Source organism: Arabidopsis lyrata, assembly GCF_000004255.2.
Source record: "Arabidopsis lyrata subsp. lyrata unplaced genomic scaffold ARALYscaffold_2, whole genome shotgun sequence".
Taxonomy (NCBI): Eukaryota; Viridiplantae; Streptophyta; class Magnoliopsida; order Brassicales; family Brassicaceae; genus Arabidopsis; species Arabidopsis lyrata.
In genome coordinates, this window is record NW_003302554.1 from 9,268,964 (window position 1) to 9,287,871 (window position 18,908).

Below are 18,908 nucleotides of genomic sequence, written 5' to 3' on the forward strand. Positions count from 1 at the left end.
ACGTGATTAAGTTACTAAGACCCAATTTTTCTTTCTCTAGGAGCCTTATGGGATGTGATTTCAATGGTGAAAACACTGTCAAATTTATAAAATGTATTTGCTGTAGACCTTTGGGAGGCTGCTCATGATCCTATCTTAATTGAGCGAATGAAGAACTATAAACCTCCACATCAATCGTCGGATATCCTTGAAATTGATTGAGATTAATTAGCATTATGGTGTTTTTTTTTTATCGTGCAAACAGATTATGTCCTACTCTTGCGACATGTATTTTGTATGACCTTTGTTTTTTTTTTCCTAATTATTTAGGCGTTTTATGAAAGTAAGTTCCTTGAGTTCGTCTCTAATATCTCCTATTAGCTCGAGCAAGATGATTTTTTGTTCTCCACTCCTTCTTGTGCTTATCTGTTTTATACGTGTTCTACTCATGTATAATTTGATCCATTACAAACTTGATTATGAACACAAACATTAGAGACAAACGCAGGAACAAAAAATGATCATAAGTAGAAGTGAATCCATAGTTCAAAACTAAACCACAAACTTAACTAATACTGAATCCATAAATCAAAACACAAAAACAAAAATATAAGTATAAGTGAATGTAATACTCAAAAAAGCAAAACGAAAATTATTAGAATAAAATCAAAAACTAAGAACTGAACCCCGCAACCTCCCATGGTAGTGAATCGGAAAAACATGAAGCTGCTCATAATTTGAAGTTGCTTTCTAATCCTGTAAATTAAAAACAAAACCGTTAGCAAAAGACAATTTTTAAAGTCTCTATTTAAGATTACAACCAGTAGTTAGACAAACCTTAATCATATAGCTATGTCACATGTTGTTCGATTATGGCCTTCTTTTCCACAACGACTACACCTATGTCTCTTTGACAATTGTGATTGTTGTGACGCTTTTATCTTGTCTTCAGCCGTTTCATATCTTCGTTTTCTTCGTCGACCAGGTTGTCTTCTTGTTTCAGGTGGTAACACAATTGCAGCTGCAACCTCCTCTGGGACACGCCATTCTTCTTCGGGAACACCAATTGGATTAATAGTTTCCTCATATAACGATCTCCAAGTGGCAGTGGTATACACATCATCAGCATATGGGTATATACACTTGCCTATCGCATAAGCTCCTTTTATAGCGTGTCTACAAGGAAGTTTCCCTATCTCAAACTTCCCACATGAACATGTTCTTCTTTCCAAGTCAACGACGAAGTCGAATCCGTTTGCTTTAACCTGTAATCTGTTACTAGTAATCGGATAAACTTTAAAAAATTTACCTTTCTCTATTCTTCTAGAAATCTTTTTCTCCACCTCAATAGTCAACGGATCTTTTTGCTTTGCACTTAATACTCTTCGCTCATAAAACCAACGTGTCAACATCTCCCTAATGCTGTCTAACAAAGGAATTATCGGATACTCTCTAGGTGATCTCAAAGCAGAATTGATTGATTCTGCAGGGTTGTTGGTGTTAATGTCGTATCTAAATCCCGGAAAGTGGCAGCGAGCCCATTTTTCAACATTAGCATCGTTTAAGTATGCACCAATCGCTGGACTGTTGTTGCAAATATCCTCGAACAACTTCTCAAACTGAGTAACTCTATAGGATTTAGACGCTTTTGCAACCATACCAGCCACACCCCTTCCACTGTGATATGTAATAACATTACCGATCAAGTGGTGGATGCAAATACCATGGGAAGCTAACAGATAGATTTTTTCAAGCGATTTACTGATCGACAAATGCCTATCTGACACAAAAGCTAAACCTTGATCATCCGCTATGAGTGTCTTAAGTTGCAAGAAAAACCACTCCCATGATGCATCATTCTCAGAACGAGCAACGCCAAATGCGATTGGATACAAATTAGAGTTACCATCTACGGCTGTAGCAACCAGAAGAACTCCTTTGTATTTACTCTTCAAAAACGTACCGTCAACAACAATCACTTTCCGAATTGACTTGTAAAACCCTCTAATTGACTGACCAAAAGATATGAATAGATATTGGAATCTACCATCACAATCAACTTCATAATTTGTATACGTACCGGGATTAGCTGCTTGTAGCATGTACAAGTATTTTGGTATCTTACCATAACTTTTCTCAGGAATTCCTATGACTTCATTAACTGCATACTCACGAGACTCCCACGCCTGCGAATAATTAAGCTCGTGTCCATACTGTGACCGAATAAGATTGATGATATCATTCGGTTTAGGTCCTTCCAACACACCTTCATAATTATGCATAATGATATGTCCAATCGTTTTTGCTGAAGGTGTTCGACAGAATTTACTTTTCTTGGAAGGAGCACATGTATGGTTACCCACGTACTTGTTGATTTTTAAATACGAAGACCGCTCTAAACGCTCAGCTCGAAGTCGCCACTTGCAGCCAACATCTATGCATCGTATACACCACAGTTTTGTATCAGACTTTGTAATCATGTAGTCACAGTTATACTTCATCGCATACAATTCCATGGTTGACTGTAACAATTCTTTGCTTCTGAAATACTGACCCTGGCTCACACAAGAATACTGTGACGACGATCCGAGTCCGTGACCAACAATAGCATTTTTTGGAGTTTTGAAACTATCGGCATTCTTTCTAGTTTCTTTCGCACCCCATGATGACAAAATATTGTCGACATTAACATCATCATCTCCATCGTCGACATTAACATCATCATCTCCATCGTCGACATTAACATCATCATCTCCATTACTTGCAGCGTCGGGTTCCTTATTCAGATCGAATTTTTCTTTATTCCTTGTATCTTTATCTCCACCATTGAACGTCACACATAACTTGATCGTATTTTTCCTTTTACAGTACGAAAGGAAATTACTAACCTGTCTGTTATTCATCATTACAACAGGAGGACAATCCAAGCTAAGATCCGTGGGTAAGTAACTTAACTCCACATCAACTGTACTCTGTTCTATTCCATAGTCTTCTGCAACAATCGCTTGTAACTCTTCAAAAGTTGTAGTCGTTTCCAAACTCAACAATCTCCCACGATTTTTTTCATCAATGATAAATCTCCACTCTTTCTTGTTATACAATCTCCACACACCACTCCTTACATAGATGTACATCGAGAAATCGTTGATCAAAAAAGGGAAAATTTGAAGGAAAACGTGTTCTTAGCTTTTTAGAAACGAAAGTGGTGGACTAAGACGTGTAGGATTAAGACGTGTAGCTTTTTAAGGTTTAAAAAACGTTTTAGGTTTTAATCTTAGTCTAAAAACCGTAGACAAAAACTTCTACATCTTGTAGATCGTAATCTAAACAATAAATAATCATTTATATCGTAATCTAAAAAAAATATTTTATTTCCTTTTCTGAATATTTACTTTCTATATTTAGAGCATTCTAAAAATTACAGAAATCTAAATCTGCAATACCGTAGAATTTACATTCTAAACGTAGATTACAATTTCTAATTATGGCAGAAGATGTAGAAATTATTAGAACGTCTATTCTAAAACATTTAGAACATAGAGGAAAACGTAGAATGCATGTTCTAAATATTTTAGATTATTGATTTTCGGATTTCTAAAATTCTCAGAACATAAATCTAATCTGAAATATGTAGGACATGTACAAAAATGCAGAATACACATTCTGAGTTTCGCAGAACTCTAGAAAACGTGTTCTACCAAAATTAGATGAAACTTTATCTATAAAAAAATCAACTTTTTGTAAACCAAATCTAAAAAATTATACTTCAAATCACCTCTACTCTTGTATATCTACCTGTTTTTATGATTATTTTTTTTAAAAAACAATTAAATTAGAGTGTAGGGGTAAAATCGTCCAAACTGACAATCTCACAAAAAAGGTGTATATGGACAAATTTTTAAGTAGATATCCTTTATTTCCAATTTTCCCAAAAAATATAGATATGCAACGTTACAAACACAGCACTGTTGTTTACAGATACAGCTATTAATTTATGGTCCCCAACACACAGACCTCAACAAGTTAAGAATTGATCATCATTCTTATATTATGGAATATGTGTATATACTTAGTTATGAAGATGTGTGTAAGTGTAGTGTAACTCATTACGTAATTGTACCTCGGTAAATTTTGGACCGCTAAATTTTTTGTGTTAGGTACACTACATGTGTGGAATTTAAAAGCTGAATATTTTATTTTTCTTTATGTACTCATGATTTGATCTTTCCGTCTATAACTCCAGAAAACGTAAGCCATTGAAAAATAATAAAATTAATTATCATAATTTTCGATAAAGTTTAGACTTATTAATAGATTAAAAGCTGTTACCAAAAATTTTTGAAACCGATTGGACTAAACTAATCTGATCCGGTTCCATAATTATTGTTTATGCGGTCATAGTGTTCACAATATCGGATACTGTTCGTAAATACTTCTTTTTTTTTACACCAAAAGAAAATATCGGATACCGGATCTCTGATCGATTAGTTATACCAGTTTTGTCGTGATTTGGTTTGGTATGATGGTGTAGTGAGTTTGGATTTTTCGTAACCTCAATTAACATTCCAAAAACAATTAAATATTGGTAAAGACAACCTCAAATCAGATAATATTATTATTATAAATTGGGATTCCCATTTCCTTGCTGACCCATCATACAAAAGGTAATGACTAACATAAAGTTTTATCTTTTCTTAAAAAACATTCTAGAATAACTAAAACAATTGAAGATAGATTTTCGACAATAGAAACCTTTTTTAAGAGTTCTGGAGTACTAGGCTTGATAGTTGACAGCTCCTCACTACACGTACTGGCCATGGTTATTGTACCACTAACTTCGGTGTTTAAGTCGTCATAGTTTTTGGTTGCCAAACATTTGAGAGCAGAATTAGAACAATCAACAGCAAGGGTAAAAGTTTCAGAGCATACCTTATATGAACCCTTAGTGCTAGGATCAATTGTGCTTTTTTCAAGTGATTGGAATTGCTTCAACATAACTGATATTTTTCGAGAATTATAATTGATCAAAAATTTGGCGAGACCAAAAAAATCCAGTGTTGCAATTTCAGGGGATGAGTTCAAGAACTCAAAGCAAAACGTAGGATTGGTTTTTTCATGTCTGCAAATGTCGTTGACTTCACTTTTTGTAATCTTCGTACTAAATTGTGCATTTGAGAAGACAACCAAAAGAAGTACAAATAGTATATGAACCAATAAAAATTTGTTTTTGTTATATGTAACCATTTTTGGATGAAAATGTTTGAGAACTTATGTGACATTTATATAGGCTAAAGCATACCTTCAAATTTAAATGATAACCAATTTTATTTATTTTTGCCATAAATGCTAAACAGATTATGTACCATAATAAAATGATTTGACTTAATACCATCCATATGTTAAACTTTATTTATCTTTTGCTGTAAATGCTACATTATGTACCATAGTAAAAGGATTTGACTTAATGCCATCCATATGTTACATGGTCAAAGCATTCAATGTTTTATTTTTTGGTAGGTTATATAATTTCTCAATTTGTTGATGTAGAATATAAATTTGGAACAAATCACCCAAAATTATCAATAGTAAATTCCGTAAATTCTTACTTTTAAAATAAATAAAACAAATATCTAATTTACCAAAAAAGTAAGAAAACTTATTTATAGTAATTGAATAACATTATGTCAAATAGTAAAATGATTTGAATTAATAGCATTTATATGTTCAACGGTCAAAGCATTAATTCAATGTTTTTTTTCTTTGGTAGTTTAGATAATTTCTCAATTTGTTGATTTCATTGATATCAAAATATATATATAAAATAACATCAATTTGGAATGAATCTCACAAAATTATCAGTAGTAAATTGTTATTCCCTTTGTATCATTTTAATTGATGTTTAAAGTTCTTATACACACAAAATAAATAAAAAAAACACACAGAAATTGTATTTAATTTTATCTTTTTTATATAAAAACAACAATATATAAGTTGAATTCAACCAATTAGAAAACACGCTGTAAAAAATAATTGGTCAAAAAACATTAATACATTTAATTTTTACATAGAAAGTTGAAAAGATCACTTAAAATGAAAAAAAAAAACTTTTAAACATCACTTAAAATGATATAAAGAGAGAACTTTTTAACATTAATTAAATCACTATAAGAAAGGGATTTAACGTCATTAATTATCAAGCCTAACGTCGGTTTAAAAGTGATTAAATTGACCCTAACATTTTTTACTTCGGTTCTAAAAAGTGACGTTAAATTTAACGTCTAAAACTTGCGTCGGTTTAACTTTATGTTTACGTTGGTTTGCTAGGTATAATTTAAATAGTATATAAAATTAAAAGTATTTGGCAAGAAAATAGTATAACTAAATAAATGAAAAATAAAAATACTAAGAATAATTGTGGGTTTGATACATAAGCACTAAAAATTTTATTTTTATATATAGAAAATTTTAACAAAAAATTATATTAACATTGTAATTAATTAAAACTTTGAAACAATACGTTTACGTCAAACATATATTAAAATATACAACAATAGAGATAATCCACAATATTGCAACATAGTCACTTCTTCGAAACTTTAAATTCAGCTATTGAAATCCTTGCCTGAAAACCCACCAACTTCACTCACATAACAAAATTTCTTCTGTCTAACATTATTCTTGGACAACACATTCTCTACCTAGTACCTAATACTTATAATCCGCCAATAGATAGTGTCTCCTTTCAGCAATGAACAAAGAATTTGAGCATAAACACAATAAATGTAGATTTTTGCAGATTATTATACATTATATATCAGATGCGTTAAATTACAAGAAACATTGAACATACATGCATATAAACTGTGATTAAAGAAGACAAATATTAGAAACCAAGGAGCCTGTAGTTTAAAAGGAAAGATTGTGATCTCATTTATAAGGTAGTAAGAACGTACCTAGGACTATGGGAACTAGAGCAACCTTTGAAGCATGGTTTAAACTTTTCTTCTCCTATAGACCACAAGTTCCCACTCTACAAGGAAGAGAAGTATCAAATAACCATAAAAGAAGAAGATTGGCAACGTAGCAATAGCAACATTGGTGTGAAACGTCATTACAAGTGTGAAACTTTCAAGGATCACTCACAAGTAATTCAAGTTGTTGAATGTTCTCCAAGTGCAGCTGGTATCTGAAGATTCTAGGAGACAATCAATGTACGAGACAAACTTTGGCTAGGAAGTCCTCTGTTTCATTAAGAAAACAAGACAATCTCAGAAATCTGTCTATCTTGTTTCTCTTTTTGTCTTGTGTAATATAACAGATGGATTGATTTTGATCTACGCCGATATCCTTCAACGAGATTTGTAAATCATTGTTAGAATCAAATTGCTTTATCATAACACACACCAAAATTCAAAGAAATTTTTATGACGTATAAACCTTGCTGGGCTATTGGAGAAGAGAAGAAACTCCATAGATGGAGACCAAAAATCAAAACAAGAGATCAATGATTCTCATTACCATTGGAGTAGCAGAAAACGAAAGACCTGATAATTAATTTAAGTTATGTGATTTTGATGTTGAGAGAGACGCCGATTTGTGTCACGTACAAGGAAAATTCGATTTGCAGAGAAAGAAAGGTACACCTAACATTTGGGTTAATTTTAATTACCGTCGGTTTAGTAAACGACGCTAATTCCCTTCCCTCTTTCTGATCTCCACGTCACTTATTCGTGTTTAGAGAGACGTTAACCAACAAATCTCTAAAACAAATGTATCTAATTTAAGTATTTAACAAAAAACAATATAAGAAAAATTATTTATTTTAACTGAATAGCATAATGTCAAATAATTTTTTATTCATTTTTTATAGGGTAAATTGCAGGGCAGGGCATAAGACCAACTTTTAATTTCATGTTTTGGCAAAGTGAGAATTAGTTTTCAAGTTTTGACAATTTAGCCAAAATCTGACCATTTTACCCCTACTAGCGTAACGATGTACTGTTCACTGTACGGTTCAGTTATGCGGTTCAGTTACGTACACTGTTCCGGTTATGCAATATATTTTCGTTTTTAATTGATTTCTGCGGCTGTACAGTGAAAAATGGGGATTAATAACATTAAAAAACAATGAGAAATCAAGATTTAATGCCCAAAAAGTTTAGACATGACTCATGTCACAATTAATGCAAAAGTCATCATTACTTTTTCTAATATTAGTTTATATGTGTGAATAGTTGTAAGAGATAAACATGATCCATCAAACAAACAAATTAGTCTGAACGAATGTGATGCTGGAGAAGTTTTGATCTTCTTGATTTACAAAGTTTGGAGCCAAGACAAGCATTGATCGTGTAAGTAATGAAATTGGTTAAAAAGTTTTTTGTTATAACACACTAGGGTCTTGATTGTGTTCGAAATCAACATTGTTTTTATATAAAAACCCAGAATATTTTTATTTCCAATTTTTTTAGTTGAAAATGCTAAATGAGGATAGATTTATGTATATAAGTGTGTAGTTGAGAATTCTTTTTGTTTTTTTGTAGATATAATCATGCTTTTATTTGCATTTAATGGGGTTCTGCTGAATTTATGATACAGGTGGGTAATGGATATTCCCGTATTTACTATAGTGGGTGAGTGGAGATGCAAAGAAGAAGAATGGAAATTTGAACCATGGGAAGGCTGGTTTGGTCGTTGTGTACGTGTTAAGGAAAACATGATGTACACGGAATTTGTACGTACATTATGCGAGGTTTTCAGTTTGAAGTCCACCGAATGCAATCCAATAATTAGTTACTGGATGCCGGGAAAGATGTCAGTGATGATAGAAAGTAAACGCCCTCCTGTCTACATTGACAATCAAATGAGCCTGGATACCTTCTTTTTGATTCGTGGTGGGGATCCTAGTGTCACCTTGTTTGTCTCTTTCATTACAACCGTCAAGGCACTCGAGAATACTGTCCCTAGGACCGATGGTGACGATGGTGAGAGTTACCGTGTGTGTGGGAGTGCAACGACACCAAATCTCATCGTAGCGGCTTCAAATGTAGATGGAAATAATGAGGCCGTAGATGAGCAAGACGACGTTGAAGACGATAAAACAAATGAGGATGAAGAAGAGGAGGAGGACAACGAAGATGGTGCTGGGTATGATGATTATCAGGGTGATGATGGATCTATGGGGGGAAGTACCCTCGATCCTACTATAGACGGTAGTGAAGGCAGTGGCGAAGATTACGATTACAACAAGTGGAACGATGTAATTGTTGAAGAATATGGAATAGGGAATGTTGAGGAGGACGTCATTCTCACTCAACAAACGGTTCAACATCCAGGGGAATTCAGTCGTCTATTGGCAGAGTGTACGTACACAAGTCATCGTGTACCTGGGGGAGATAACTCGGTTGACCGTACACCAACCGTGACTCCAAGACGTACGTGTCAACATGGTTTGTACCAATGTACGTACACAACATAATGTGTACAAGATACAAGCTGCGAAGGTAACACCGATACCAATATTAATGGTATAGACAAAGTCTCTAGGATGATGTTATCGACCGTGGTATTGGAGCTTCCCAAGTGGGACACTGAATGATAATCGGCTAGTTACTGCACCTGGCGGAGATAACATTTCTCATTCGGGTGACCGTCCACCAACCGTGACTCCAAGACGTACGTGTCAACATGGTTTGTACCAATGTACGTACACTACAGAGTGTGTACAAGATACAGGCTACGAAGGTAACACCGATACCAATATTAATGGTATATACGAAGTCACTATCGATCGGGTAAGTGCTATCATTCAAACCTGTACACATTTTTCAAATATCCCACAACATTATGTTTTGAGTATAAGATGCGTAGATTATTAACTTATTGTTGTTGTCACTTCAGAAAAAGAGACAGAAAAGACTTATTCCGAATCAGTGCACACGATGTAGACAAGCAGGTCATAACAAGAAGACTTGCAAAAATCCTATTTAGTTCTCCTCAAAAGTTTTATGTCACCGAGAAGACAGTGTACGTTTATGTGTGGACCGTGTGTACCAAAGTGTTTTGACGGTGTACGTATGTTTAATGTTTGCCATCGTATAACTATGTACGTTTTTGTTAGTGTACGTTTTTGTTATGTCTGTGTACGTATAATCTTCATGTAAAAAACGTTTACAAACGGTTACACACATTTGTATCTCAACCGTTGGAACACTTTCGCACTACCCACTGCGTCCGTTACGGAATTTCCTTATTTAAGCCACATCTCCTCCTCAATTTTATCCACGTTCCTTCAAACGAAAACCCTTTCACATTCGGCAGTTACATCAATCATACACAAAGTCTTTCGATTGTTCTTGCTAACCGTGTGATGGACGGGTATCATACCATCTCCGAATTGTGTCCTCAGATCATTGGGTGGACAATTTGTGTATTTGTCGTGAGAGTGTTTAAGAAGTTTGTTGCGCCCAACGTCTTCGAACTCGGCCTTATCTTGGCAGATTATTCGGTAGTTTCCCTATGCCATGTTTGTGTTTTTTTATCATACATCAGGTTCAATTGTATATAAATCAGTATTTAATGCCTAAAAAGTTTAGACAAGACTCTTGTCACATTTAATGCAAAACTCATCATTACTTGTTGTAATATTAGTTTATACGTGTGAATATAATTGTAAGAGCTAAGCATGAACCATCAAACAAACAAATTAGTCTGAACGAATGTGATGCTGGAGAAGTTTTGATCTTGTTGATTTACAAAGTTTGGAGCCAAGACAAGCATTGATCGTGTAAGTAATGAATTTGGTTAAGTAGTTTTTTTTGTTATAACACACTACAAAAAGACAGAAAGACTCTTTCCGAATCAGTGTACAAGATGTAGAGAAACAGGTCATAACAAGAAGACTTGCAAAAATCCTATTTAGTTTTATGTCCTTGTTTTTTTGTCACCGTGTAGATAGTGTACGTTTATGTCTGGACCATGTGTACCACATTTTTTGTCGGTGTACGTACGTTTAATGTTTGCCATCATATAACTATGTACGTTTCTGATATGTCTGTGTACATAAAATAATTCGATATTTTTGTGAGAATTGCCCCTCCCTAGGTACAATACTTCTCTTTTCCTGGGCTCTCCAGGCTGCGTCTATGACCGATGTATAATTCATTTTTCTTTCCTTTCCCAGACGAACCATGAATACTTCATAAATTAAAAAGCCTATTCTAGGAGTAGAAAACGTAATTATATAAATCCATCCCCAAAACGCATTATAATTCCATAAGAACCGTATATTAATAACATATTTTTGTTTCCACATTAAAACCCAAGATTCCAAAATAATGTAGAACCGATAAACTGTGAACATAAACAAATTTGTCTCCAAACTCGAGACCCACATTGTATCCAAGAATTTGTCTTGCCCTGCAGTCACCTTCCTTGCATCTAATAAATCAGATTTGTTTCCAGCAAGGGCCATGACCATATTAGGGTTACCTATAATATATTATTTATTTAGTAAAACCAACAAACAGAGACTAAAGCTAGACAGTGCCTGCAACTGTTTGTCATAAACTAACAAAGAAAAATCAAAGCCATAACTTAGCTATACAATACCTTGTGCCTGCAGTTCCTGAACCCATTTCTTTGCCCTCTCAAACGAGGCCTAAGAAGATAGCAAAAGATTCAAATAAACATAATTTAGTAGAACGCCACTGAATTGCATCTACTGATCAATAGAGAGCATGGAGTTTTATCATTCTGTACCTGATTCGTAACATCAAAAACAATGATTGCAGCAGCAGCACCTCTGTAGTACATTGGAGCCAAACTATGGTACCGTTCCTGACCCGCTGTATCCCAAATCTCAAACTTGACAGTTGCATCGTTGACAGCTAACGTTTGTGAGAAAAAAGCAGCACCAATGGTTGATTCCTATAACATAAACAAATATCAAAGTCAAGAAGCACACAAAGAATGTGAAAACAACAAGATGATCATTATAACAGAAGAGCCATTAACCTGGAATTCAACAAACTGATCTTTGACAAAACGTAACACAAGACTTGATTTTCCAGCTCCAACATCTCCAAGTAACACCTGAAGACTTAACCAAGTAGTACACAGAAACAAATCAAAATAATTAAAAAAACAATCAAGAATGTTTGCAAGCATCTTCATATCTATAATCCTGGTTCGAGATAAATCACTAAAACCCTATTACGAAAACACCTAAATAAGAATCCAACATAAACCCTAACAACAAAATCCGATCAAAATTCTCCAAATTAGAAACAGAATCACATCCGGAAACTGAAAATCTAACAAAAGGGTCTGCAAATTCAATCAATTTCACAATCATCGGAGAGAAAACAAAAAAAAATTCAAAGGGAGCTCAAAAGAATCGAGCTAATAAGACTGACCAATTTGGCGTTAATGCTCTTGTTTCCAGCTGCAGCCATGGATTTATCGATCTGAAGAGAATCGGATCCCGATAATCTTCAGCTCAAAACTGAGATTGTTGAAGATCAAAAGAAGACGGAAACAAATTGGCAAAAATATTTAGATAGCGGAAACCCTAAAATCGCCTCCATCGCCTTTCTCTCTTTCTCTCTCTCGTTCTTCTTCTTCGTTTCTGCGCAAGATTTTTTTTTTTTTTAATTCAAAACCAAACTATAAAATAAAGAAAAAGTAACTAAACCGAAAACCAACTGTGCCATTTGGTTTAAGTCATTAGGGGTATTTTCGTCAGATTTTGGCTTAATTGTCAAAACGTGAGAACCAAATCTCACTTTGCCAAACATTGAGAGAAAATCTTTTTTTTCAGCAGAAACGTGAAATTTTCTTTTTCTTATAATTCGTACAATATTCAGAGACCATCTTCATACGGGACTCCAGTCGAATTCAACCAAAAATCTTGATTTATAAACTTTCCAACTGTAAATTTGATCGCCTCTTTCGGATCCGTCATAACTTTAAATCCTTTCCACTGGACTCTATTGGTTGTAACCGCTCCTAGACCTTTGTTCTTGTACTCGATGTAGGATAAGGTAGATAAAGTTTCGATATCGCTCTTGTTCCACGGAATATAACCCGCTGGATCAATCAGAGCATCCATGAACGATTCTAGAAATATCACTCTAGAGAAGTTTCCCCATGGTCGTCCAAGATAGGTCTTTATAGTTCCTCTAACCGGCGCGAGTTCGGAACTTGCTGTTATGTTGCATTTTTGGATTGAAAACCCTGATTTATCACTTGGGTTGGTACGTGAATGGGCTGTTATCACATTGCTTTGTCCAAACTTCGGCTTCCGTGCTTCAATTTGACAATGTTGAAACACTGCCGTTGCATGTCCACATATGAAGTCTACGGTGCCAGTGATATAGCACTCACTATAAAATTGCTTGCCCCAATGAGCATACAATGAATCTTGATACGCCTCAATTCGACAACGGTGAATGACTACCGCTTCAGCGCTCACTCGGAGAGCTACGGCTTGTCCTTTCGCCGGTCCAGCCGTGTTCCGGATACATATATCTTGGGCCATAAACAGGCCCGGCTCACTAATCGGTAAGACCCGGTGCCATACAAAAAAAAATCTTATCTTTAATAAAAAATTTATATATATATATATTTACAAAAAGTTATATTTCATAAATTATTTTGTATTTTATAGCTATTTGGACATGTTATTTTTGTTTATTAATTTTGGGCCTCAATATTACCTTTTAAAATAAAATTTTGGGACCTTTACATATAGATATTTTATAAAATTTCAGCATAATTAAATAATTAAATAATAGAAAAACTATGAATTTGGACCTTAAATTTGTTGGACCCGGTGCAAATGCACCACTTGCACATGCCAATAACCGGCCCTGGCCATAAATCCGTTTCCATTCACACCTGCACTCGTATAAAAAAAGATGTCATAGTCTCATTACTAGAATCATAAAAAATATAAGAAGCTAAAATAAATAAAAGAAAACAGTAATATTTTAGGAAAAAAAATACAGTACCTAAAGTTGCAGAATCATAGGTTTTAATACCATCATTGGCATTTAAATTACCACTGAGAATAGTGTCATCTCTACCATCGCCTATAATGATTAAGTTTGTTTTCGTATCCTCAATTTTGACAATTTCGTTATAGATGCCCTTCTTCACATAAATGATGTATCTAAGTTTGCTATTCACGGGTGCCGCTATGATAGCTTCCATGACGGTCTTGTAGTCGCCAGTACCATCCATAGCAACAGTTACATTGGCGTTACTTTTCAGTACCTGACAAAAACAACAGAAAAAAGTTAATAAACAATTGAGAAAACTAAACAAAAGTTTCTCCTTTCCCGAGAAATAATATATAGAATTTTGGGCTATAATTCTAAATCTGGGATATTATTTCACAGGCCTTTGTTGATTTTTATATTGGGCTCTTTATTGGGCAATAATTTACATATCCTGTTGTGGGCTTTTTCCAACCAACTATAATGGGTTTTTTTTTCTTAATATAATACAACATTTTATCAAAGTGAATTTTTGAAATTGATCCAAAACAAAAAATAGTGTTTAATTACTGAACAGAGTCTTTAACTGTGGAAGCCTCCTTGGCCCATTGGTTGACCAAAGGTTAATTAATGCTTATACACCAAGAGGTTTGGGGTTCGAGTCCCAGATATTACGATTTATTAATAAATTTGCAGATTAAAGGAGGCAAGTGTGCATGAGATCTCCAGCGAAGTACAATTATAGCCGTTCGCCAGGATTCTACGCAGAGAGAGAAGTGTCGTCAGGTCGTGGATCATTGAAGGTGTCCGTCAAGAGCATGGAGAAGGAAGTGTCGTCTGTCGTGGATCTAATATGGGTCGAAAGGAATTGTCCGTTGTAGAATCATCTATGTAACAGTTCTCATAATTTGCAATAAATAATAAATCTAGATGTCAAAAAAAGAACAGAGTCTTTAAGATTTGATCGCAACACGATAGACCAATATTTACATATTAACATATATTGACGGATTAAACTTTCATAGTAAAGAACTTGTGTTTACTGAAATGAAACCAACTTTGTAAGATACATATTTGATTTAAAATATAAAAAAAATTATGTTTGTTGATATTGTTTTTTTTCATGGAAAATATACATTTTAAGGAGATTAGTAGAGAGAAAAGAAGACGTTAGTAAATTTGAATAAGTGTATACCGAAAGTTCCTCTTTATAGATACAAGAAGAAAAATAATTTTTTTTATTTAATTATCAAATTACATCACACAAATAATTTGGGACTTTGTGATTACCTCGTCTCTCATTGGTATATAATCGGATCCCGGAGCTGTGAAAGAAATTGTTAGGAGAGTGGAAAAGGATATGACGAGAAAGTAAAACACTGAAAGTTTTGTGTAAACCAACATTCTGAGAGAATGTAAGAAACTTTATTTCTTTCTTTTCAAAAAGTTTTTAAGAGAAAACTGGACATGTCAAGAAGTTCTCTCGGATGGTCTATTTAAGGAGACAAAATTAAACTGTTTGAGTGTATTTTCTTATAGTTACTATATCGTATTCTTTACATATATATACATATATATATATATATATATATGTAATATATATATGCTAGCTTTCTATTAAAGCTTTCTTTCTATTTTTGTTATAATTACTATGTTTCTGTGTTTTCCTTCAATATTTTTATTTGTAATTTTACAAAATAAAATACAAATAATTTATATATTTCCTGTTCGTACATAATTTTCTGTCATTTACACAAATTGTTGTTATCTTCATTAATGTTCACCAACTGCTAAAGGTTTAATTTCCCACCCTTAATTTCATTGACTTTTTATAGCTTGAATTCAACCACACTGCAAGTCTGCAGCTGATCATTCACTTTGGTTACTAATTTACTATTATTGATAAACCTAGATGTTCAAAAAAAAAAAAAAAAAAACTGAACATAAACTCAACTTATTTGCAAAAAAATAATACATAAACTAATTAAACCTGATATTCATCTGTACGTATAGCATGCATATTAACATGTGAAATAATATAATTCATTAGAAGAAGCAAACTGTTTATCAAAATAATATTATACTATGTATAAATGCTATTGGAACACCTATACGTTCATCTTACATGCATGCACGTATAAGAAATACATGCGATTGAAACAAATTTGTTTAAAATTAAAATGATTGAAAGATTGACGAGAGATGATTTCCGTGCACGTGTATGCATGCACTATATATAAAAAAAAAAACAAAAACAAAATGTGAGAATAAGAAAATGCATGTATAGATGATTAGTGACATAACATAAATTATATTCGGAACCTTAATAAATTATATTATATGATAATTACACAATACACATATACGCAATTACTCGTCCTACAGGCTACATGAATTCATCATAAAGAGAAATTGGAATTAAAGAAAATCGATCGTTCCTCCCAATTCCATAATATAGTCGATCGAGCTCATTTATAATTTCTTGCTGAATTATTTTGTTTCAATGTAGCGATACGTAATTCCATAATGGGAAAATATGGTTGATTGTTTGTGGAGGTCATCTATTTGGTTGTTAAAAGGTCAATTGTTTTAATAAAAAGAAAGGAAAACATTAAGCGGTAAAATATAAATTTAATGATGACAGCATTAACTATGAGAGCATTAAGAATAAGAGCCGACGAGAAAATCAGAGATTATACCAATTCAAGGATGAACTTCTGATAAAAGCTCGATCTTCTTCTGTTTCCTTATGTATAATGCTACTTTCACAGCTTATTACCTATTACGAGTGTATACTATTAATTAATTTTGTTGGTTTTCGTTGCAATCAGCCAATCACTATCTGCAAATTGCAATAAACGTCAAGTCTTAGAGCACCAACATAGGTGAGATGGTGATATACGGTAAGAGTTTCTCAAAAAGAATTTTACTAATTCTTTTTTAATAACTAAACCAGTGACAAAGTAACAACTAAGATTTGTGTATTTCATAAGTTTCATAAAATTCTTGTTTGAGAACTCCTTTTTGTCCTCTTTCATATCATTTTTTTTTCTTTTTATTATGAGATACCCTCTTAAGAAACTATGGATAGAGATGACCTTTTAGCTAGATTATGGTGTGTGTAATTCAGTACATGATAGGTTTGGTGATGTGTCAGATGATTTTGGATTTACTTGATAAATAAACATTTTCATATAAGAGAAAATTGTACTTTGGTAAATGTCTGACCGCTAAAATTTTCGAGTTAGGTACACTACATGCATTTGTGGAAATTTAAAAGCTGAAATCTTATTCTTTCAAAATGTATTCACAATTGATATTTCGTGAGGCATTGGAAATAAATAAATTATATATGTAATTTTCGATCAAGCCAAGATTTTAATAGATTAAAAAATGTTGACAAAATTTTTTGGAACGAATCGGATAAATTATTATATTACATCTTAATGATAAGAAATTAAAAGGGGTTGAGAAGTTTAGGGTAACTAGTACATATATCGAAATTTCAAATAATGATTGATGTATTAGTATTTCATCTACAATGATGGTTGTAATTGGACTATATAGACGTTTTCTAAGAGGGTTTAGTGTAATGTCGCATCTTGGTGAGTGAACACAAAGAAGAGGGCATGCCTCGTTGGATGAGAGTGTCTAAATCTTTGTCACCACGGCCACTGCAATTCACGACCACCTTGGCTCCATCGCGCAGAGTAGGAACGAGTTTTTCGAGGAACGCGAGTGCGTGAGATGCTTCCAATGCCGGTATTATTCCCTCCAATCTGCTTAATCGCATGCACGCTGTAGTCGACAAGATATAAGATTAATGTTTTATGTAATAACAATTCTTGTAAAAATTATAAAGAAAACATTAGTAGTAAGTAACTATAGAGGTACGTACCTTGAATGGCTCTGCCAGTTTCTTTCATGAAACTAATCTCCGGTCCAACTCCGGGATACTCTAACCTATGACCATGTAATCAAGCATTTGTGAGGATAATGACTTCTCTTTCTTTTACTTGGTTTTCAAAATTAATTTACCCAAGCGCATATTGTTCTCAGTTTGGAATTTTGATTCGGCCAGGAAAAAACCCGGTTCAATCAGACCGGTTCATAGCTGATCACGAGACGTGACTTGCATTGCATGTGATAAACGTGATAAGTACCTTTTTTTTTTCCAATAAAAAGATGTGCAAAGTAATTTCTTACTTGTACAAATGTATAAGACTTCAGATATTATAATATCGTATAATACGTTGCACAAAAAAAAAAAAATAATATCGTATAATAATTTAATTAAAGATGCATCAACCTCTATGACTACTTGCCTCAAAAAAAAAAAAAAAAAAACTCAATGACTACTTTATCATGTGGTAATTAAAGATAGAATTTCTTCTATCTATGTGTTTACAAAAAAAAAAAGAATTTCTATCTATGTCAAGGTTTGTTCATTTATTTTAAATGAATTTAAATGGAAATAAATAATTATGATATCTACTTAGACGAATTTATTTTCAAATGATTTTTTATATATATATAAAAATAAAGAGATTAGTTTAGGTTTTGCAATCGAGAGGATTAACTTTGATCATCTTACTCAAAAAAAAAAAAAAACTCTGATCATCTTAGTCTAGGTTCCTACCAAATCTATATTGAGATTATAACTATAACCTTACCCAACTCCTACGGAGTGTGGATTAAGTATCTGTCCTTGATCATCTTGCAATAAATATCTCATGGAACCATGGTATACACCAACATCTCCAACGGCCAAAGTAGCTGAATGTTTCCCCGAATCCAGACCAAGCCCCGCAGCCTCGATACCGACTAACCGCACATCCTTATCCCCAACAAACTCATGGAACAAGCCCAATGCGTTTGAGTGATATAGCTTTCTCCCCTTGAAGACACCTCCCGTGTGAAGTCGGAGGG

General features: G+C 33.5%; 2 protein-coding genes across 2 annotated transcripts; both read right to left on the reverse strand.

Moving 5' to 3' along the window:
* Positions 1 to 821: 821 nt before the first annotated feature.
* LOC9324461 (ras-related protein RABG1) lies at positions 822 to 12,589 on the reverse strand. Its single transcript, XM_021010029.1, has 6 exons — positions 12,396 to 12,589; positions 11,995 to 12,072; positions 11,740 to 11,907; positions 11,590 to 11,638; positions 11,168 to 11,469; positions 822 to 1,244 (listed from the first exon to the last, which is right to left on the reverse strand). Exons 1-6 carry the CDS (start codon positions 12,432 to 12,434, stop codon positions 822 to 824), a joined length of 1,059 nt encoding a protein of 352 aa, XP_020865688.1. The 5' UTR covers positions 12,435 to 12,589.
* A 252-nt stretch (positions 12,590 to 12,841) lies between these two features.
* On the reverse strand, positions 12,842 to 13,519 carry LOC9324462 (probable pectinesterase 30). Its single transcript, XM_021010030.1, has one exon. The coding sequence runs from the start codon at positions 13,517 to 13,519 to the stop codon at positions 12,842 to 12,844; it is 678 nt and encodes a 225-aa protein (XP_020865689.1).
* Between the last annotated feature and the right edge of the window lie 5,389 nt (positions 13,520 to 18,908).